The 22,935-nt window shown below is 41.3% G+C and overlaps 1 protein-coding gene across 6 annotated transcripts in view; it reads right to left on the bottom strand.

The window, feature by feature from the left end:
* Nucleotides 1-13,583, bottom strand: part of LOC118309397 (casein kinase II subunit alpha) — a 35,990-nt gene extending 22,407 nt beyond the window's left edge. For 2 of the 6 annotated variants that reach the window (XR_004793476.2, XM_035631464.2), the window contains exons 1-3: nucleotides 13,447-13,579; nucleotides 5,196-5,266; nucleotides 22-154 (exon numbers count right to left, since the gene is read on the bottom strand). Coding sequence is in view for 4 of the 6 variants with exons in the window: in XM_035631464.2 (XP_035487357.1) it covers nucleotides 22-154; nucleotides 5,196-5,205 (143 nt within the window). In the remaining 2 variants the exon portion in view is untranslated. Of the gene's footprint in view, nucleotides 1-21; nucleotides 308-5,191; nucleotides 5,267-13,446 lie in introns of all 6 variants that reach the window. The other 4 variants (XM_035631466.2, XM_035631465.2, XM_035631467.2 and 1 more) reach the window with 4 other exon arrangements.
* Between the last annotated feature and the right edge of the window lie 9,352 nt (nucleotides 13,584-22,935).

Genomic DNA, 22,935 nt, shown 5'->3' with positions numbered 1-22,935 from the left:
GAAAATCAACAAGGTATTTACCCCCATTCAACCACGTGGGACTCATAGTCCCAGTACTCCCTGGGCCGGTGAGTGTTGACCTCAGTGTAAACTCGGGCCCGGCTCGGCACGGATCCTGACATGTCCGACAGCTTGGCAGAGATGGTGTTGACTTCTTATTGCAGCAGAGGATGGTTGCAGTACAAGGAGGATGGGTGGGAGGGAAGAAGGGTAAGAGAGTAGGGATTAAGGGAGCGGGTCCGGGATGGGGTGGGGGTGTGGTGTTTGAGGATGGGGGGGAGGGGGCACCAGGGGCACGGTGGAATACCTACAGAAGAAGTTGGGAAAGAAAATTACAGATTAGAAAAACTGCTTTTTTGATCCAGTTGCAAAAAATGATAATATCATTTATTGCAATAATTTCTGGCTTAATAAAAAAGGCATACAGTGCATCCGGAAAGTATTCACAGCGTTTCACTTTTTCCACATTTTGTTATGTTACAGCCTAATTCCAAAATGGATTGAATTCATTTTTTCCTAAAAATTCTACACACAATAGCCCATAATGACAAAGTGAAATTTGAAATTTTTGAAAATGTATTAAAATTAAAAAACAAAAATATTACATGTACATGAGTATTCACAGCCTTTGCTATGCCACTCAAAATTGAGCTCAGGTGCATCCTTTTTCCACTGTAAATTCAGTTGATCACCTGTCTATACTAGAAGCGCGTTTCTTGCGGAAATTCAATGTGTGAATGCACGGGATCAACTGCAGCAAAAGCACAACGAGGCACTTATTAGACAGATCATGTGAACCTGGATTCGAACCATAGATGTACTAATTAAAACCTAGATACCGGATGTCGCCTAGACAAGATGGCAGCGCCATTCATTTCTATGAAAGTTGCTCACCCAGGGCATGTGCCAAAAAAGTTTTTCTGACTTCCGTGTTACTTCCTGGACGTGGGCTGACTGATTCTGCGCAGTAGCATCTCTCCCGTGGTGCCTCTGGGTTATGAGGACGAGCGAACCGCGTTCTTGATCTCGCTCTGCGCTACATCCTATGATAGTGGACTTCACGGATGTTTACTCAGACTTCTACGGGACTCGCCTCGGATGTGAAACCGTGGATGTATGCGGACGGCAACAGCGACCGACAACGAAGTTCGTGTGAAAGGTAAGTTAATATAAAATCGCTGATTTCATGGTTAATTCGTGTTAAATTTTAACCAGTGAAAATGAGTCACTGGATTCTCCACAACAAACCATAACCAGGCAATTAGAGTTCATTCTGTCTGTAAGTTTTATTGAGACACTGATGCTGTGTGTGTGTGTGTGTGTGTGTGTGTGTGTGTGTGTGTGTGTGTGTGTGTGTGTGTGTGTGTGTGTGTGTGTGTGTGTGTGTGTGTGTGTGTGTGTGTGTGTGTGTGTGTGTGTGTGTGTGTGTGTGTGTGTGTGTGTGTGTGTGAGTGAGTGAGTGAGTGAGTGAGTGAGAGATAACTACAACGTGCTGGATAAAGTTATTACTGGGTTTTTATAAATAAGTTCTTTACCTGTTTTTATTGAACAGTATTTGTATGACATGTCTTCAGTGTATTGTTAATGCTGATATGTGTCATGGTTCTCCACAGCTGTCTGCTGCAGTCAGGGCTTAGCTGAGTTCACGATGTATCATAAGATCTTTCTCCTTTGTTGATGGAGCATGTCAGATGCAATGTGTTGATTTAAACCAATGATACACAGATGTTTTGTCTTTGATTATTTGAGAAGTCTTTCAGGAGCCTCACCACTTTGATCAATCACAGCTTTTTGATTTTACTTATATTTATAAATATCTTTATTTTCACAAACGTCACTGTCAAAGACCAAACTGTAGTTAATATGCATGTCACATGTATGTTTACTGTATGTGGACTGAAGTACAGCCAATATGATCTGTGTTCATGATGATTCAAAATATTTTTTTATGATGTGAGATTTATTTGTGTTTTGTAAGTTAAACTCAACTTATTAATGGTGATGAATAATTGATATTTAGGATGTTTATATTTAATTTGATATCACATCATCACTTTAATATGTAGATGAATTGAAGGCTACATGTGACTCTTGTTATGAATATCATTCCATTGCTACGCTGATGACCCACAGCTCTACATAAAAAACGACCCTATCATCTCATCTGCAGCCTCACTGTCATCGTCATCATCATCACTGAGCTCCTTCTTACAGCTTAATAGTTCCAAAACAAAAGCTATTTTACCTGGACCTAGACCTGGTGTGGCACACCACACCAGGTCATCCCCCATAACCCAAATCACCTTCTCTGGTCAAAATATACCCCTAACATCAACAGTCACCAACCTGGGTGTAAGATTTGACCCTCATTTTACATTTGACACCCACATTAAACATCTGTGCAAGACCTCCTTCTATCACCTCGGGAACATTGCCAAACTCCGTCCCACACTCTGTCTGTCAGATGCCGAAAAACTTGTCCATGCCTTTGTTTCCTCAATGCTGGACTACTGCAACGCTCTCCTCAGTGGGAGTCCTAGCAATAGCATTCAAAAGCTTCAATACGTCCAAAACAGCGCCGCTAGGATCCTAATGAGGATACGATAATATGATCACATCACACCCGTCCTTCACTCATTCCACTGGCTTCCTGTCTCATTCAGGATTGAATACAAAATCTCCCTACTCACCCAGCAGTGCATCCATGGCAATGCCCTCCCCCCCCTACCTAAAAGATCTACTCTCACCACAAACCTCCTCACCCAACCTCCGCTCCGGAAACAAAAACTTCACCCTTCACCCATCCAGGACCAGGCTACGCGCCATGGGGGATCGAGCCTTCTGCTCAGCAGCTCCTCCCCTGTGTAATTCCCGTCCAGAACACCTGAGGGCTCCACAAAGCACTCTCTCTTTTAAGAAGGGCCTAAAAACCTTTCTTTTTAAACATGCATTCGCCTAAATTTTTTACTTTTTCTTTAACCAATGTTTTTTTTTTTATCTTGTTTTCACTCTGTAGCACTTAGAGATTAGTTTTTGCAATGAAAAGTGCTCTATAAATAAAATGTATTATTATTATAGTCAGGGAGGTGACCAAGAACCCGATGGTCACTATGACAGAGTTCAAGCGTTTCTCTGTGGAGAGAGGTTAAAACTTCAAGAAGGACAACCATCTCTACAGCGCTCCACCAATCAGGCTTGTATGGTAGAGTGGCCAGACGGACGCCACCCCTCAGTAAAAGGCACATGACAGGCCGCCTGGGGTTTGCCAAAAGGCACCTGAAGGACTCTTAGAACAGGAGAAACAAAATTCTCTGGTCTGATGAAACAAAGATTCAACTCTTTGGCCTGAATGCCAAGCGTCATATCTGGAGGAAACCAGGCACCACTCATCAACTGGCCAATACCGTCCCTACAGTGAAGCATGTTGGTGGCAGCATCTTGCTGTGGGGATGTTTTTCAGCGGTAGGACCTGGGAGACTAGTCAGGATCCAGGGAGAGATGAATGCAGCAATGTACGGAGACATCCATGATTTAAACCTGCTCCAGAGCGCTCTGGACCTCAGACTGGGGTGAAGGTTCATCTTCCAACAGGACAACGACCCTAAGCACACAGCCAAGATAACAAAGCAGTGGCTACGGGACAACTCTGTGAATGTCCTTGAGTGGCCCAGCCAGAGCCCAGACTTGAACCCGATTGATCATCTCTGGAGAGTCTGAAAATGGCTGTGTAGCGACGCTCCCCATACAACCTGATGGAGCTTGAGGTCCTGCAAAGAAGAATGGGAGAAACGGCCCAAAAATAGGTCCTTCAAGCTTGTAGCATCATACACAAAAAGACTTGAGGATGTAATTGGTGCCAAAGGTGCTTCAACAAAGTATTGAGCAAAGACTGTGAATACTTATGTACATGTTATATTTTTTATCCTTTATTTTTAATAAACTTTCAGACCTTTTTTCACTTTGTTATTATCGGGTATTGTGTGTAGAATTTTTTGAGGAAAAAATGAATTTTATCCATTTTGGAATAAGGCTGTGATATTACGAAATGTGGAAAAAGTGAAGCGCTGTGAATACTTATTGAATGCACTGTATGTGAGCCGGTGTACACAGGAAGCAGATTGTGCAGTTGCAGAAAAATACCACTAACAAGAAACAGCAGTGGTGCAAGGTACGATGGACAGATACGACAGGAAGTAAACGTGGGTGCCTGTATCATTATTTTAAGAATGTCTCCATTTCTGCACATCCAGACTAAGCAGACGTGGACAAAATTGTTGGTACCCTTCCGTTAAAGAAAGAAAAACCCACAATGGTAACTGAAATAACTTGAAACTGATAAAAGTAATAATAAATAAAAATTTACTGAAAATGAACTAATGAAAATCAGACATTGCTTTTGAATTGTGGTTCAACAGAATAATTTTAAAAAACAAACTAATGAAACTCATCTGGACAAAAATGATGGTACCTCTAGAAAAGATTGAAAATAATTTGACAATAGGGACATGTTAAACTAACGTGTGTCCTGTAATTAGCATCACAGGTGTCTTCAAACTTGTAATCAGTCAGTCTGTCTATTTAAAGGGTGAGAAGTAGTCACTGTGCTGTTTGGTATCATGGTGTGTCCCACACTGAACATGGACCACAGAAAGCTAAGGAGAGAGTTATCTCAGGACATTAGAAAGAAAATTATAGACAAGCACGTTAAAGGTAAAGGCTATAACCATCTCCAAGCAGCTTGATGTTCCTGTGACTACAGTTGCACATATTATTCAGAAGTTTAAGGTCCACAGGACTGTGGCCAACCTCCCTGGACGTGGCCGCAAGAGGAAAATTTATGACAAATTGAAGAGACGGATAATATGAATGGTAACCAAAGAGCCCAGAACAACTTCCAAAGAGATAAGAGGTGAACTCCAAGGTCAAGGTACATCAGTGTCAGATCGCACCATCCGTCGCTGTTTGAGCCAAAGTGGACTTAATGGAAAACGACCGAGGAAGACTCCACTGTTGAAAGCAAATCATAAAAAAGCGAGACTGGAATTTGCCAAAATGCATATTGACAAGCCACAAAGCTTCTGGGAGAATATCCTTTGGACAGATGAGACAAAACTGGAGCTTTTTGGCAAGTCGCATCAGCTCTATGTTCACAGACGCAAAAATTAAGCATACAAAGAAAAGAACACTGTACCTACTGTGAAACATGGAGGAGGCTCAGTTACGTTCTGGGGCTGCTTTGCTGCATCTGGCACAGGTTGTCTTGAATCTGTACAGGGTACAATGAAATCTCAAGACTATCAAGGCATTCTGGAGCGAAATGTGCTGCCCAGTGTCAGAAAGCTTGGTCTCAGTCGCAGGTCATGGGTCCTCCAACAGGATAATGATCCAAAACGCACAGCTAAAAACACCCAAGAATGGTTTAGAACAAAACATTGGACTATACTGAAGTGGCCTTCTATGAGCCCTGATCTAAATCCTATTGAACATCTGTGGAAGGAGCTGAAACATGCAGTCTGGAGAAGGCACCCTACAAACCTGAGACAGGTGGAGCAGTTTGCTGACGAGGAGTGGGCCAAAATACCTGTCGACTGGTGCAGAAGTCTCATTGAGAGTTACAGAAATCGCTTGATTGGAGTGATTGCCTCAAAAGGTTGTGCAACAAAATATTAAGTTAAGGGTACCATCATTTTTGTACAGGCCAGTTTCATTAGTTGTTTTTTTTGTTTTTTTTAAATGACTCTGTTGAACCACAATTCAAAAGCAATGTCTGATTTTCATTAGTTAATTTTCAGTACATTTTTATTTGTTATTACTTTTGTCAGTTTCAAGTTATTTCAGTGACCATTATGGGTTTTTCTTGCTTTAACGGAAGCGTACCAACAATTTTGTCCACGTCTGTAGCCCCAGAGTTTCAAAACTAAAACAGGGGACCAGATATGTCTCTAAAGTTCTCAGTTTTAGGGGCTCGAAAACTTGAGTTAGTATTAGCTAGGTGTAGGCCTGTCGAGATAATTACGTTATCGACTTACAGTGCGATACATGAAGATGAACTCAATCATTTCTATTGACCTCGATAAATCGCCATTATGTTCGTTGATAGGTAGGCACAGTGCTTCAATCCTCTCCTATGGGTTGCAGGCACAGCTCACAAACTGTGTCAACACTTTTAGATACAGGGCTCCGGATGGCGACTAAAACTGTCGCCACTGCGACTAACTTTTTGATTTTGCGACCTGTTTTTTTTCTGCCAGTTGCGACCATCCAGACGCAAATATACAACACATAAAAATGAATATTTAAAATAGAAATGGCCATATGTTTCGTTTGTGTTGCCCACTAAACTCTCATCTCTTCATGCCTGCATCTACCTGCCCTGCATGAGCGAGTTGGGATTCGGTTTCACAGACATTACGGTCTTTAATCAGAGGAAGACAGCGGGAGCGCTGGTGTCAGAGGAGGAGAAGGAAGCGCTTTGGAAACCGCCATAACCAGAAAACACAAGGCAAAGACACTGCCACATAGGGTTGGGCGATTTGGAGAAAATATTGAATTGCGATTTTTGCAACAGATATTGCGATTTGATTTGCGATTATAATTAGCACACATGCGCGCACCCACACACTGACAGAGCGAGATGTGCTGAGGAGGAGAAGGGGAGAGAGCTCTCTCTCGGGTAGCAGTCTATCTCTTTAACGATCATATCGCGATATTATCGCAAATACAATTAATCGTTCAGCCCTACCGCCACATGAAGTTAAACTTCACAGGGATAAAAACTCCAGATCATCTAGCAGCACAGACAGCAGCCGCTCTTACGTTGACTCCAGGCCACCGTTCTTGTCTACCATCGCTATTGCGCAACAAACGGGAGGATGGTTTAAAATCACATTTCATATTACAACTTTGAAGAGGTATCACGTGTTGGCTAACGTTGTCTATAAAAAGAATTGCATAAACGAAAAATATAACATTACATTCATTTAGCAGACACTTTTGTCCAAAGTGACTAAAAATTTGTGAATTCAACCACGAAGATATTACCCAAAAGTGCAAGATCAAGAGACAAATATTCAAATAGGCAAAAACAGCTTCAAGTGCTCGTTTTTTTTTGTTTTTTTATGTATTTATGGTAACAAGATTGAAGCCTATTGGACATGGCACATACTGGGCAAAGAATACATTGTGATGGGATGCAGGGCACAGTACAGTTTGGGCTAATTTGGCTATCAGCAATAATTAATAATTATCAACGATAATTATGAATTATGAAAATCATTAGAGCTTATTAATCAATGTTAATAGCAATGGGGCACCACCCGGAAACCGGGAACATTATCCAAATAGTCAATTCAGTCTCAAGAATTAAAGGTGTTCACTCAAAATGTTCATATCTGGTAGATATGAGCATTTATGGAGTGAACTGAAGGTGTGAATCCGAGCACTGACTCTGTCAACCAGCCTTTATCACAATGTATATGCAAATAACACCAAACAACTTTTCTTTAAAGTAAAACAGCATTTATTAACTTAATCAATATCAATGTACAATTAATACTACTTTTTATCAACAATTGTCTATTATAAGCTAAGCTACCAATCATATGATCATCATATGAAAAGACAACAACAAGCAAGCGTGTGTGTGCGCGCGCAGGGCATGTGCCCGTGAAAAGGGGAGGAGGAACAAGATGACAGACATGATCTGGGACATCACATGGCGCCAGAGAAAGGTGGGGCATGAGACCTCAAGTTAAATGGCGGCTACCTTTAAACATGTGACTCTAACAGGGGAGAGATCGGGGACAAAGTTAACTTAGGACCAGAATCTCTCAAGCAGCCACGTGTGTGTAAATATTCGTAAGTAAGTAAGCAAAAGGAAATCAATCAAGCAGCAGTAAGGCTCATGCGATGATGACTGAGATCCAGCACCTGGTCTATGTGACGCAGGGGCGCAGCGGCTGGTGAGTTGCTCTGCCATCGGACACGATGGCAGAGCAACACACAATAGTCCGACGTGGTCAGACACAAATCACAGTCAAGCAACACTGATAATAACGCAGTTATTATAGCAGCAATAAACGGGACTAAGAGCTAAAGCCTCTTCTTGTACTCCTTGGCGGGTGAACAAGCATGTGCAGTCCATCCTTGGATCCGGCAGTCGACTCGGTTGAAAGCCTGAGGGTTCAGGTCTTTCCTTCTGCAGGGATCAAGTGACAGAGTTTTCCGTCTCAACGGCTCTTAACCAGTGCTGTGTGCGTTTCCAAAGCGCACAGAGGGAGAAAAAAAAGGAGAATCCTGGGGCCAATGAGGGATGCGTGTTGGGCTGTGTCCAAATCATGCCCCCAGGTGGGAGATGCGGGGTTGGCCCGGGTCGCTGTGGGGGTCCAGGAGTCTTGGCACTTTCTTTGTTCTGCTTCTTTCTTCAGAAGACCAGCACATTTTCACCTTCATGCCATCTTCTTATGCACATTACTGGTAACTGATTACACACCTGCACTATTATTATGCACTATTGTTTCCGTAAGGCATATTATTATGTGTGAATGCACTCACACATATAAATATAAATTATATGACAGTCTGCTCTACAGTGATAAATAAATACGTAAGTGATTATTGTTTTGCAAATTCTGAACGTGATTGTGACTGTGGCCACAGGTGGGAATAACGACACATACTTAGCATTTAGCATAGCACGGGATGCTACGTTTGGTAATAAATGGTGATGCTAACAGTATGACCCTGATGGGGGAGCATTTAGTGATAAGCCTGATCGACACTATAAAAATATTTTTCAGCCACTATGCAATAAAAACGCTAACCACAGCACTCTGAACATAGCAACTAGCAGCCTGATTACAATACCACAGTAGCATACGGTATGGTTACAGAGTGCTACAATAAAATGGAAAATAAAATAACAGATGAATGACACCGGGATAATTACCGGTCAAGCAGAAAGCATCGTTTGTGAATCCTTTAGGTCTCGCAGCTCTCTTATCTGTGGACTGCCTCTTCGATGTTTACACAGGTTTTCTCTCTGCTCGACCAGCTTCCTTCTTTTTAGCTTGTTATTGCTCGTGGTCTTTGTCGTATATGCAGTCACTGGCAAAGGAGGCGGGCAGTTTTTTTGATGATTGGGTTATGCTTTCTCTGCAATGGTGTTTTCAAATTAACTCCGCTTCTGCTGCTAGCTCCTCGTTGCTAAGACGTTGGCTTGGTCTTGACAGAGTGAGTGAGTGTGTGCACAGGTTCTGTCCCATACCTGGATGATTGACAGAGCTGAGAGACACCCCCTGGCTGTGATTAGTGTTTTTTTTTCGGGCGTGGTGGATTCTTGCAAATGGCATTTAAGGCAGTAGGGGTGGCTAAATTAACTAGATTCTGTCCCATATGATCCATCTCACATATAACTAACAGGATATGGTGACCGTTTCAGCAAATATGAAAGAAGTCATTTTCACAGATCCTACTTACTGAACCTTTAATCCCTTCTTATGTCTCAGTCAACAATGGCAAAATAACCATTGACCCTTTTCCTCATTCAATTCAATTTAAATTGTGAACTGAATAAAACAGCACATTGTAATTTCTGAAAATTGTAAAAACATTTATCCGTAATACAGTTAAAATTGGCAAAAATGTGGATAATTGCGTTGCAGGCAAATTCAAGGTTTGCACCTAAATTTTCTGCTTGCGCACCTAAAATTTTCATTAACGGGCTACAGCGCTGCATGTAAAAAAAGTTAGTCTTGAGACCTGCAATAGGGGCAAAATGTGAATCAAAGTACTGCACGTTAAAGATCTTTACTTGAGGTGCTCAGTTTCACTCCTTAGTCGGACATTAGCATGCAAGCTAAGTGCTAGCTCATTTCAAAACACAGGCGCTGGTACATTGATGCGTGACGTAGACAGTCAGGTCTTGGCAGATGAATAAAAACCTCCTGGCAGGTAGTCACGTCATTATTGATAACCGATAAGCAGAACCGAAATTAAACTTTATCTCACGGTTACCCGGTAACACTACTACGTCCTCGCTAGGGCTGAACGATTAGGGGAAAATATCGAATCACGATTTTTTTAACAGATATTGCGATTGCGATTCAATTTGGGATTATAATTAGCAAGCGCACACACACAAACACACTGACAGAGAGCAAGATGTGTTGAAGAGGAGGGGGGAGAGCTCTCTCTCGGTTAGCAGTCTGTCTCTTTAACGAGGGAATAGTCGTGGTGTTCGTCACCTCATGGTGCCACGTGATACATTTTCATACAGAGTATGTGTCACTGACTTGTTGGTGCCGCGGTGTACGGCCAACAACCGCGGCTGTGCCAGGTGGCTGTGGATGTGGCGCTGTCTCAAGTGCTGATACAGGTTGGTGGTGCTGCCCCGTGAAGTAGCAATGGTAGCACCGCATGTTCTGCACAACACCCGACGCTGCAAACCATCCTCCTTTTTAAAACCAAAGAACTTCCACACAACCGATGTGCTGCTCCTCTTCGACACTAAAGTCTCCGCTGTATCATTTTCCGACTGTTCTGTCGAGCATGAGGCCATTGTGCAGCAGGTTAGTGCAGCGTGACTGATGTTTTTTCTTTGCACTGAGCGCTCCTCTCTTTGTGTATCACGTGACACGTGCAATCGCGCCCCTTGCGATTAGAAAATTGTGTTTTATCATATGGCGATATTATCGCAAATGTGATTAATCCTTCAGCCCTAGTCCTCACTGTCTCTGTCCCTGCCTCTCCTTGGGGGCGTGTCGCCCAAAGATTCTACAGCACTCCGTCGTTGTGTCTTGTTGTGTCAAAATAAAAGCCGTCGTCACAGAGTCATGTAATTGTGACATTTAATGCAATTCTGAAGCAGCGGTAGCAATATTTTTGCAAAGTGAACTAAGAGGAAAGCAATGCTTCTGAGAGAAATTTTATTAAAAAGTGTTGACAGATTGTGAGCTGCGCCTGCGACAGAGGATTGAAGCAGCGTGACTGACCGTCAACAAACACAATGGCAATTATCGAGGTCAATGGAAATGATCAAGGTCATTTTCATGTATCGTACGATTTTCTTCAATTTATTTTTTTCTTAGGTGGCTGTGAATTAGTGCTTACTTAGATAGATATGAGATGCAACATGCAAATTGTGAGTAATATGTTTGTGAATGTGAAACAAATCTGCTTCCTGAGGCGGACCACATCTGCAGCTGTTAGGTACAGGAACCAGTTAATTTGGAAACCAGTTGGGCCATAACAGCGGATCTAATTCATCCTTTCGGTGTAAAGCTTGCTAAACCAATCAAGGCCTTCTTCAGTGAAATGTTTATTTTCACATAAAGCTCCCAAAAGTAATGTAGCATCGATGATAATACAAATTGCATTATGTGGTCCCGTTTTTGTTAGTCATCGGTATACAGTTACTCCAGTGTTTCCGCTGGTAACATTTCACCGTGGCAGCCCACCATGGCTAAATCTTGGACCGCCACAGGCAAAAAAAAAATCAATCCAACAAATCAGTCATCTCATCCAATGCTTTGATGACTCCAGTCTCCGCCCCCGTGTATCCCATTCATTGACTTGACTGGGGCGGTCCGTCGTAGTCTAATTTGTTGCGCCATAGACTTATAACAACTCGAAAATATTTTTACAATTCTCAGAGCAACAAAAAAGATGCGACCATCCTGACGTTGTACACACGGGTGAGCAGACTGAGTGAGTGACGGAGAGCCCTGCTGTGGCCGTTCTCAACATTATGTGTTTGCTTGGTCTGCGGTGTTGCTGGTTGCAATTTAATTTTTTAACTGCAAAAAGTGACCTGCAGTTAGGGGTGGGCAATCTGGCGATCTTATATCAAAATCTATCTTAATTTGGCATATCTGATTTTCAGAGGAATCAATCACATCGCGTGCCAAGTTTCTGCAACACTCTTGAGAAAGCGGATACTGTATTGACGCTAATAAGACAGTCTTGTTACAGAAAACTGCAAGTGCATTGATAACAACCAACAGATTTTATTTTTTTTATGTAGAGTAGCAGCGAGGAGAGATCATATCTGTGCATCTCTGTCTGTGTCGGAGTATGTCCGGTGCAGGGGGCGTGGCCAACTCTCACTGCTGGTCTATCAGCAGCAGAGATGTTCAGACAGTGAACCGGTCCAAAGTCTGGTTGCCACAAGTGCAACATATGTTTTGCAACTGTCAAAACATTTACTGAAAATAAAAGTTAAAGTAATCTATACTTCTGCTGGTCCAAGACAGATATAGACCATATATTAATGGTGGTGATCATCATTCATATCCATACAAACAATGTGTTTATGATTAAATTCTTAACTGCAGCAAAAAATTGTTAACAAGAGCACAAAGTTCTTAAAGATCTAGCCTCCTAAACTGATGTCAGAGTTTATCAGATTGTTGGATGGATAAAATGTACAAAACTTTCTGCCGTCAGATGTTCCAATAAATTTCTGACATGTCAGAAATTTTCTGACATGTCAGAAATTTAGGGCAGCCGAATTCAACCACTCGCACAGTTGAATCAGAGTCAGGAGTCCATTCCTCAAACTCCTTAAAGCCTTTTTCCTGACTGCACCTGCGTGTAGTGGCAAACATGGTCAATTTGGCTTTGAGGATAAGAAATAAATAGTATATTAAATATAATAAATAGTCAGTGTGTTGGAGCGTATTACTAGTATGGAGGGCCCCTTTGCTGCGGAACGTTATTGTTTGTACTATAATCAATTATTTTAATTGGACATACTCCTCTTTTTTTGCCTCTTTTTTGAGGTTCCAGCACACAGATATCGCACGTTTCTGTCTTGTCAGCGTTCTTCTTCTATGGTAAAGACAAACTTCTTTGCCTGAGAGGAGCTTTCCGTCGGAACCGACGGGCATTTCACACGCACAGTGCGAGCGGTCAAGTCGTGGCCGACGGCCGGACCGTACAGTGTGAGCACATCAATTCTGAGCTTTGGTTTCACATCGCAGACGATTAACTCGGACAGTTTGAGTTTGAGTTTAACAACAGCATTTCTAAAATCGCACAGTGTATTCACGGCTTTAGGTATTTTCTAAGGTAGAGAACCCCCCCGCCGATCACATGGCCCCCACGCCAAGCCTCTTGAACCACAGGAAACACTATACTCACTAATAATTGTGATACATCCGTAGGTTAACGTCCTCCTGTCTACGTAAAAGCTTAAGATTTCGATGTTTACAAGTTATGGTTCAACTTTCTTAATTTTACCGTGATTAAAAAGAATAATTGCTCATTGTTAGCAAACCTTTGTCAATCGCCTGCAAGCTGACGGTGTTGGAAAGTTGTCGGCTATAAGTGGGCTTGGGTTGCTAGCCTGCTTACTTTAGCACGGTTAACGTTAGCGCTCGCAAGCTTCCACAGAAATAAGGGGTCGGCGTTCCCAACAGCAGAGCAAAGACAACAGTGGACACTTACCCCCTCAATCGATTCAACAACCGCAATACTCCCCAACAAGCTGAGTTTTGCCAGGCCAGCTGTTTTCGCCTCCCCCCGTAGCCGGTGTGTCTGTGCCAGTCGGTGCCAGTATGTGATTTCTGCTGTTTCAGAGACAATATGGCTGACCACCGTTACCTACGTCTACGAGTACTGTAACGGGGCCTGAGGAGGGACAAACAAATGCAAAGTCGCGGACCATACGAAAAATTTCTTGTTATTTAATGGAGACCTTCATCCTGTTTATTGGGGGATTAATGCCATCTTCTGCCCCAATGAATGTATGTTAAAAAGAAAACATTATCAAAATATCGTAAATCTAATTACTTTTCTAACTGATTTACAGCATGCCATACTTAGACTGTATGGCATTTCCTCAGTTTCTCACCCATCCCTAAATTCTCTGACAAGGTCTTTCCTCGTCCTAGCCTCACATACATGTTTTGAACACCTTATTATGCTCTATGATCTTCGGAACATTTCAGACATCAGATTTGCTGGATATACACTTTGCCATCAAATAAATGGTGGATTTTAATCCAGTATATCTACATTTGGGGGAAGAACATGTGCATTTGAAACCTTTGAAACCCTTCACCTTAATTGATTTCTGTGCTGTAATAGAGTCTCATTGATATCTGGAACCGACTTTTTCTGCCACAAAACCATAACTGCCTTCCTTGTTTACAATTTGGCCTCACCTTTATCAAATGGAACTTTCATTAATTTTAGCGTCCATTATTTCAATGTTTGTTTGCTTTTTCATTACCTTACACATTAGCAGGAACCAAGCAAAATTCCAGCACTGTATTCTCAGAATTGATGTAAATATTTCCATCAATAATTGTTTTTTAAAATTCAAATTAGTAAAAGCTGCAAGAGTCTGAACAAACCCACTAAACCAAGAATTTCTGCTACAAATGCAGATTATCTATCATTAATTATTTTGTGTAACTATACACTCCGGTATGTCCAGCTCTTACATGTTCACTCCCTGGATCTTTAGATCCATCCATAAATAATTCCGCTTTCAGGCTTGAACCAAATATCCAATGTTATCATGTCTTTCAATTCCTTTTACTCTTCTGCTCCACGAGTTGCGTCGAGCAATAGAAATGGAGGAACATTACCAGACATCGTATTTGGCATACGTTGTTTTTGTTCCTCTCCAGATCAGATCCCTTAAGCTAAAGTCAATATGCCGGTGATAACTTTCAAGATCAAAAATATAAATTTTATACAGTTTGTTGGCTTTCACCAGTGGCACATTAGTAAGATAAATTTGAATAACACCAGCACTGTCTAAGAGCGCTGATCTGTATTCTTATTTCTCCAGAACATTTGGCAGCTGCCCCATATTACATACCAGGCCTTAGACACCCAGCAGTAATTTTTATATCCAGAAACTGATAAAATTTTGTAAATTTTTTTTCATGAGTCCCCTATATGCATGTCGTCAAACCATATTAAAATATTCAAACTGAGGTAGCAGCTGTAGCTCTGGAGTTATAGCAGGTTGTCCAGTAACCAGGATGTCTGGTTCGATACATGGCTCCTCTAGTCTGCATTCCAAAGTGTCCCAGAGTAGGACACTGAACCCTAAATTGTCCGACTGCTGTACCCCTCATTGTATGATGCAGCATATATAAATGCATTTTAATGATCAAACAGTGTTGACAGTACTGAAGATCAAACAAAATAAAGTCAAGTTTACTTTGCATAGTATCACATTTACAGAGCAGGGTCAGAGAGACAACGTTTTTTTTTAAGACTAGATTGTACAGCTTGAGTTAAAGACACTGTTATTATGCTTTGTGAAGCTATGATGAAAACCTCTTATCTGCATTTACAACTGTAAATAAAATGTTAGCCATCCAGTCCTGAACGGCAATCAGACAGTTTTGCAAGAAATGTACATGTTTCATTAAGCTTAAATAGGACATACAGCATGATATTATCAGCATGGCAATGATAAAAGATGCATTCATATTGGAAAATATCTAAGCAAATTAAAAAAAAATTTAAAAAACACCAAAAACAGAACCCTGAGGTTCACCACAGGCGAAAGCTGCCGTGGCTCACATCAATCGACACAGAAAAACATATACCTCTGAGATATGACGAAAAACAGTCGAGGGTGCTGCCACCAACTGCAGAAACCTTTGAATCAGGATGCGGTGATCTACATTGAAAGTGGCACAACCAAAACTCTAACGGGTGCGTCTTAGGACCCAATTGCAGTACTCGAGAATACAGGTATAGTTGGTAATGACCTTTATTTACATCACACAGGAATGAAAGCAGTTAAGCAGCACAGGATAGAGTTCAGCGCAGGCTGCAGGCGACGAGTCTCTGGAGCCTCCCAGGTGAGTCAGGGAGTCGACTCAGCCGAGTCAAACAAGAGTACACATGGCAACAGTTCAGACGAGGAATCGCCGTACTCACTGAGCGGCTCAGGGTAGAACGAAGGTTCTGTTAGGGGGCAGGCAGGAGACGTAGTCAGGAGAGCAGGGGGTTCGAAACCAGAAGAGTCGATCAGCGGAGCAGACAAACCAGAGAGGGACAGGCGAGAGGGAGAGTCAAGGGCAGACGGGGAGACGTAGCAGGGATTCACCAAACAGCCCAGGGGAGAGGTAGACAGAAACCAGGAGGGATGGAACGAAGCTCGTGGTCAGGGACAGAAGGCTGAGGTGATATCCAGGAAGGCTACAAGACGGGGTAGTCAGAGGAAGGCAGGGTCGATACCAGGAAAGCAGTCTGAACAACGCTGGCGAGTCATGCATGAGAACAATGAACAATCTGGCAGTGAGTGAATGGTGGAGAGCAGCATATGTAGTCGGTTGATTGCAGACCAGAGGCAGCTGTGGTAACAGGTGAGTGGAGTTGGCTTGATGAGGAGGGAGTGGCTGGCAGACAGGTGAGGAGGAGGAGGGGCAGGTGGAAAAGTACTGGAAGCATGAGATGACTGAGGTGAGGAGAATGCGGACTGTGACCAAAACAGAGCATTCACCTACATCAGAAGACATCATTATGTCATTACTGACTCAGAGATTTGTTTCAGAATGCTTTTGATTGGAAACAGCATTTGAAATTGTATAAAATGTTGTGTGCTTTCAAAGAATTTCATGATGAACCCATATTATATTTGCTGTACTTAAGTCCACATACAGCATGCATACATGTTACATGGTCATTAGCTTGGCTTTTGGTCAAATTACATGTGGTTCTTCAACAATTCAATTCAATTCAATATAATTTGTATAGCGCCACATCACAACATTCATTGTCTCAAGGCACTTAACATAGTACAGTCAATATTACAATATTATAGGGAAAACCCAACAAATTCCACAATGAACAAGCACTTGGCGACTGTGGATGAGAAAAAAATCCCTTTTAACAGGTAGAGAAATCTCTGGAAGTCAATCTCAGTTTTGGGCGGTCATCTGTCTTGAGCGGTTGGGGTGAGGAGAAAAAATGGGGGAGAGAATAAAGGTGAGCAGAAAGAGGGGGGAGGAGAGACAGGAGGAGAGAAGAGAGAAAGAGATTACAGATGTACAACCGCTGCTTTAATCTCTACCAGACTGATACTTATAATTACAAAAATAATACTGACTCTTATAGATGCAATTATGTTGTTTTTTATTATTAGTAATATAATAATAATAAAAATAATGACAGATTTGGGTCCTGCAGCTCTGGAGTCAGAGATACACTAGGAGAGAGAGAAAACACAGACAGGTTAGTGACATGTAATGTAACACCTGAGCAGCTCTAACTATAAGCTTTATCAAAAAGGAAGGTTTGAAGTTAAACTTTAAATGTGGAGAAGGTATCTGCCTCCCTGACACAAACCGGGAGCTGGTTCCACAGGGGAGGAGCCTGGTGGCTGAAGGCTCTGCCTCCCATTCTCTTTTACAGACTCTGGGAACCACAAGAAGTTCTGAGTTTACAGAGCAAACTGATCTATTGGATAAATGGAACTATGAGCTCTGTAAGATATGATGGAGCTTGATTATTAAGGGCTTTGTAAGTTAGGAGCAAGATTTTTAATTCTATTCTAAATTTAACAGGAAGCCAGTGCACAGATGCTAACACTGGAGAAATATGATAATTTTTTCTAGTTCCTGTCAGAACTCGTGCTGCAGCATTTTGGATTAACTGGAGACTTACTGGGGCATTCTAACAGTAATGAATTACATTCATCCATCTAGAAGTAACAAATGCATGGACTCATTTTTCAGCATCCTTTTGAGATAGGAGGATTTTAATGTTATTGATTAGGAATTAGGCTTTCCTAGAGACTTGTTTTATATGTGAGTCAAAGGACACGTCCTGGTCAAAGATAACTCCAAGGTTCCTAACAGTAGAGCTGGAGGCCAAGGTTATACCATCCAAGGTAACTATTGATCAGATAATTTTTATCTGAGGTGTTTATGGCCGAGTTAAATGACCTCAGTTTTTTCTGAATTTAGAAGTAAAACATTTGAAGTCATCCAGGCCTTTATGTCTTAAAGACAGTCCTGAAAATGTGTCTACCTGATTAGTTTCATCTGGCTTTACACATTAATACAGCTGGGTATCATCTGCATAGCAATGGAAATTTAATTGGTGGTTTCTTATAATATTGCCTAAAGTAAGCATATATAAAGTGAAATGTATCGGTCCCAGCACAGAAACTTGTGGAACTCTATGACTCACTTTTGTATGAATGGAAGATTTGTTGTTAACGTTAACAAACTGAAATCTATCAAATAAGTAAGACTTGAACCATTCTAGAGCTGTTGCTTTAATCCCAATATGTTCTAAACTCTGTAATAGAATCTTGTGATCGATGGTATCAAATGCAGCACTAAGATCTAATAGAATGAGAAGAGAAACATGTCCACTATCTGAGGCCATGAGAAGGTCATTGGAACCCTTCCGCACTGCTGTTTTTGTACTATGATGTTTTCTAAACCCTGACTAAAAATCTTCAAGCAAACTATTCCTGTGTAAATAGTCACATAACTGGTTAGAAACTGTTTTTTCAAGGATTTTAGAGAAAAGGGGGATGTTTTATATGGGTCTATAGTTAGCTAAGCTAAATGGGACTAGAATCGGGTTTTTTGAGCAGAGGTTTAACTACTGCCACCTTAAAGGCCTTTGGTACATAGCCTGTTAATAGAAATAAATTGATCTGATCTAATATGGAAATATTGATTAAAAGGTAATACATTCTTAAATAGCCTTGATGGAATAGGATCTGAAAGACAGGTTGATGGCTTGGATGAAGTGACCAGTGAAGACAGTTCAGCCAGGCAAAAGCAATCTAAATATAAATAAGGCGATAATGTTGTTTCCGAGGTTACTGTACTGGACAGTGTGTCTGTGCTATTAGTTGGAAGAAGCTGATCATTTTTTTTCTCTGATGGTTATGATCTTATTAGTAAAGAAGTTCATGAAATCATTGCTACCAAGAGTTGGAGGAATAGACAGTTCAGTAGAGCTTTTAATCTCTGTCAGCCTGGCTACAGTGCTAAAGGGGAACCTGGGGTTATTTTTATTTTCCTCTATTAGTGAAGAATAATATGTGGTTCTGGCATTTCGGAGGGCTTTCTTATATGTAATTAAAATATTTTCTGTCTAGGTGAGAATCATCTAGATTATTGGAACGCCAATCCTTTCTAACCTACTTGACATTTGAAGCATGTGTTTGTGCATTAAACCATGGAGCTATCCTCCTCTGTTTGACTGTCTACTTTTTCAGGAGGGCGACAGTGTCGAGTTTGGAACATACTGAGGCTGCTGCACTATCAACAACATCAATTTGTGTCGGAGTAAAGTTTTGATAACTATCCTGCACTGTATTGACATATGGGTAACTAATGATGGCATTTTTTCCTTGAATTTACTTACAGTTTTCTGATAGACACCTGCTGTAATAGAACTTTTCTCCAAATTCAGTAAAGTTAATAATCAAGAATTCAAATGTAACTAAGTAGTGATCGGAAAGAGGGTTTTTGAGGAAAAATACTATTAGATTTTCAAATTCTATGCCATATGTCAGAATGAGGTCAGGGGTGGGATAAAAACAGTGAGTGGGTTTATTTACATGTTGAATTAAACCAATTGTGTCTATTAGCAAATTAAAGACAGAACTAACAATGTCGTTGGCAACATCCACATAGAAACAGGCAGAAACAGTTTCTATGGGGTATTGAGGAGACAATGGCTGTAATAGAAGTGCAGAGAAGTGTGTAAGACTGCTACTCCTGGCCCCACTCTGAAGTGTGACGAGTTTGACTGTCTATGTAGCTGAGTCAGGTTTCTAGAAATGAGAGCGGCACCAGAGAAACCTAGAGTCCGAGCAGCAATGTAAGACACGCTGTCAATCACAACAACAGCGCGTTCATGACAACAGCAACAACAGCTGATTCTGCGGTTCAGGGTTCCGTGTACAGAGTAAAGCTTAACCGAACTATGAATAAACAGGTTAGCAGCTCTTTGTGCAGGAGTGGGGCTTCCTCCTCCTCCTCCCCCTCACCCTGTTATTTGCGTGTGTGAAAAATTTGTATGCTAAATATATTAAATTGAAGCATACTTGAGTGCTTGAGTCATCAGTATACATTTTAGTTGTATTAAAATTGTAGAAAAGCACAATTTTAAGTTTACTTAGTGTACTTGTATATGCTAAAGTGGAACAAATTTAAAAATATATATATTTTTTAAATATGTATTAATATGCATGCTTGAATAGTGGAAATAAAGTTTTCCTTTGTACGTGTTATAAGTACATAAGTAATTTATTGCGAGATTCTTATTAATGTACAAGCAATATACCATCCATCCATCATCTACCACTTTATCCATTTAAGGGTCACGGGGGGGCTGGAGCCAATCCCAGCTGACATTGGACGAGAGGCGTGGTACACCCTGGACAGGTCGCCGGCGTATCGCAGGGCCACATACAGAGACGAACAACCATTCACTCTCACATCCACACCTATGGTCAATTTAGAGTCTCCAATAAACCTAACCCCATTCTGCATGTCTTTGGACTGTGGGAGGAAGCCGGAGAACCCGGAGAGAACCCACGCATACACAGAGAGAACATGCAAACTCAACACGGAAAGGCCCTGGTTGGTTTGAACTGGGATTCAAACCCAGAACCTTCTTGCTGTGAGGCGAAAGAGCTAACCACTACACCACAGTGCAGCCCCAATATACCATTAAAATATTATTATTATTATTGTAGTAATATTATACATCACTTATATTTTGAGATTATTCTAATTAATAAAAAAGTACCCGTTGTAGTTATTTATCAATAAACTTTATTATTTTGCTATACTACTTTGTACATTACACAAAAAACATATTGCCAGTGTACTAAAGGCTGAATTACATATGGGACTATGTCCTAATGTGGACTGCATTATTTTCTGTTACGGCCTGAAGTTAGTCGGACCCTGAAGCAGAGACAGGACTCGAGCGCGTTGGTGCAAAAAAGTATTTACAAAAAACAGCGCCACCAGAAAACAATTAGCAGCCAGCAGGGGGGGCAGGTGGACTCCAGTGGCAGCCATCTCAGGTCAAAAGACCATCTCAGGTCAAAAACACACAGCCGACTAGGCAGCGAGGCACACGACACGAACGAGAAGGAAATTATCTGGCAGGGAGGTAGGGTGAAGACCGGAGCTTTTATGGAGGAGATGATTGAGATGGATTGCAGGTGTGCCTTGTCAGACTAGCCCTGCAGAGGGGGAAGATCACAAAGGAGCCCCTCACAGTTTTCAAAGCTATTAAAAATGACATAAACACCATCGCACCTGAAGAGAAAACATTTATTAATGAAATCAGTAATTGGAAAAATTAACATATAGATAAAAAACTGAACCATCCCTTTAAAATATTAAAATATAATTAACTCTCCATCCTCTACACACACATACACACATGCATTGGGGATAAATTGCCATGCAAGATCGGTTCAACCGCAGGAAGGCCCTCTTTGGAACCGTCACTTTGCTGCCAGCCAAGGGATACCGTATATGAAAGGAAGGAAGAGTAGAGAGATAAAGGCAAATAAATTTATATATACATGAGTGCAGGCATACGTCACACGTCCTTAAGAAAACATCCAGACACCCTCTTTGGGTGAAAACCATAATTTTCATGACTGTGTGAGACATATGTAACCTATCAAGTCAGATAACATAATAACTTTTGCATCATTGAAAGCTAAATTATAAATGTACTTGCCATTCTCTGGAATGAGGGTAGACCTGAGTTTTCATAAGCGTCGTTGCCTTGTAACTGTCAAAGAATAAGATAATAGAGCAATGAAAAAGAAATAATTTGTGTCTGGATAGTTCACAGAAGACAGCATATGACTTAGAATGTCAGGGCTTTTTGGACTTCCTATTTGTGGCATCATAAGAACTGGTTTGATGTTTGGGACTGGATGCCAGGACTCTGGCCTTTTTTACCGTTTATGTTTAGCTATATCATAAAATGTGCAAATGAACTCGAAACAATAATATCTCATTTAAAAACCACACCAGTTGTTGTAAGCATTAACTAGGACAAACTGTGGTCAGCATTAAAGAGGACGGTAGAGTCACAAGGGATTCTGTATAATAATTTTTTGGGGGAATCACACTGTTTAAAAAGACTTTTCTTGTGTTTGATACACACCACGGTATTAGTTGTAGAACAATGTAGGAAAAGATTATCTAATAATAAAATCACTATTCTCACAGCTGATGGAAGTAGGGGTGCATCAGCCCTGGCGAAAGACAGAGCCTCAATGCAGTTATCATTAGCATTAAGTTGAATGATATAAATGGTAATATAGTACTTTGGCATTGTATTGTTATCTTTACTTAGGTAAAGGATTGAAAAACTTCGCACCACTGTTGTACTATGTGAAGTCCTACCATGGAAGAGAGCAGCTGTACGTTATGCTGCTCATTTGAAATTAAAACATTCATCTGTCACATTGAAACATACATTTTTAAAGACTATCTCTTTATAGATATAGTATAGCTACTCACCAGCAAGTAGTCTCCACCACGTCTGTCTCCCACTTCTTCTTTTTTTCATGCACATTCCCCTGTTCTCCTCCTTGGCACATATATCTTCTCCCAGAATTAATAGATTCCTCTTTGAAATTAGTACAGTCCGATAAAACAAGAAGAGTAAAGTTGAGACTACACCTACCTCATATACAATGAGACACTTCCACACTTAGCTTAATAGCTTGCTAGTAAAAGCTAGCTTGTTTCAGCTAGCTGAAAATGAATTCGGGGAATAATAGCCAAAACCCCAAATAACCTCCAAAGAGCAGGACTTTAGCAGCCACTGTCTTCTCCGGCGAATTAAAATGGCATCCTCACCTCGGCTCCTCACCTGCAGACCTGTGTCACGCCAGTGAGCAACGGTGCGTACAGTCATCGACACCGTGTGTAACGATCGCGCAACGTCTGT

Source organism: Scophthalmus maximus, chromosome 6, assembly GCF_022379125.1.
Source record: "Scophthalmus maximus strain ysfricsl-2021 chromosome 6, ASM2237912v1, whole genome shotgun sequence".
In the NCBI taxonomy this organism is placed as follows: domain Eukaryota; kingdom Metazoa; phylum Chordata; class Actinopteri; order Pleuronectiformes; family Scophthalmidae; genus Scophthalmus; species Scophthalmus maximus.
The sequence above is the reverse complement of the archived record's forward strand: the minus strand, read 5'-3'. Positions and strand labels throughout refer to the sequence as shown.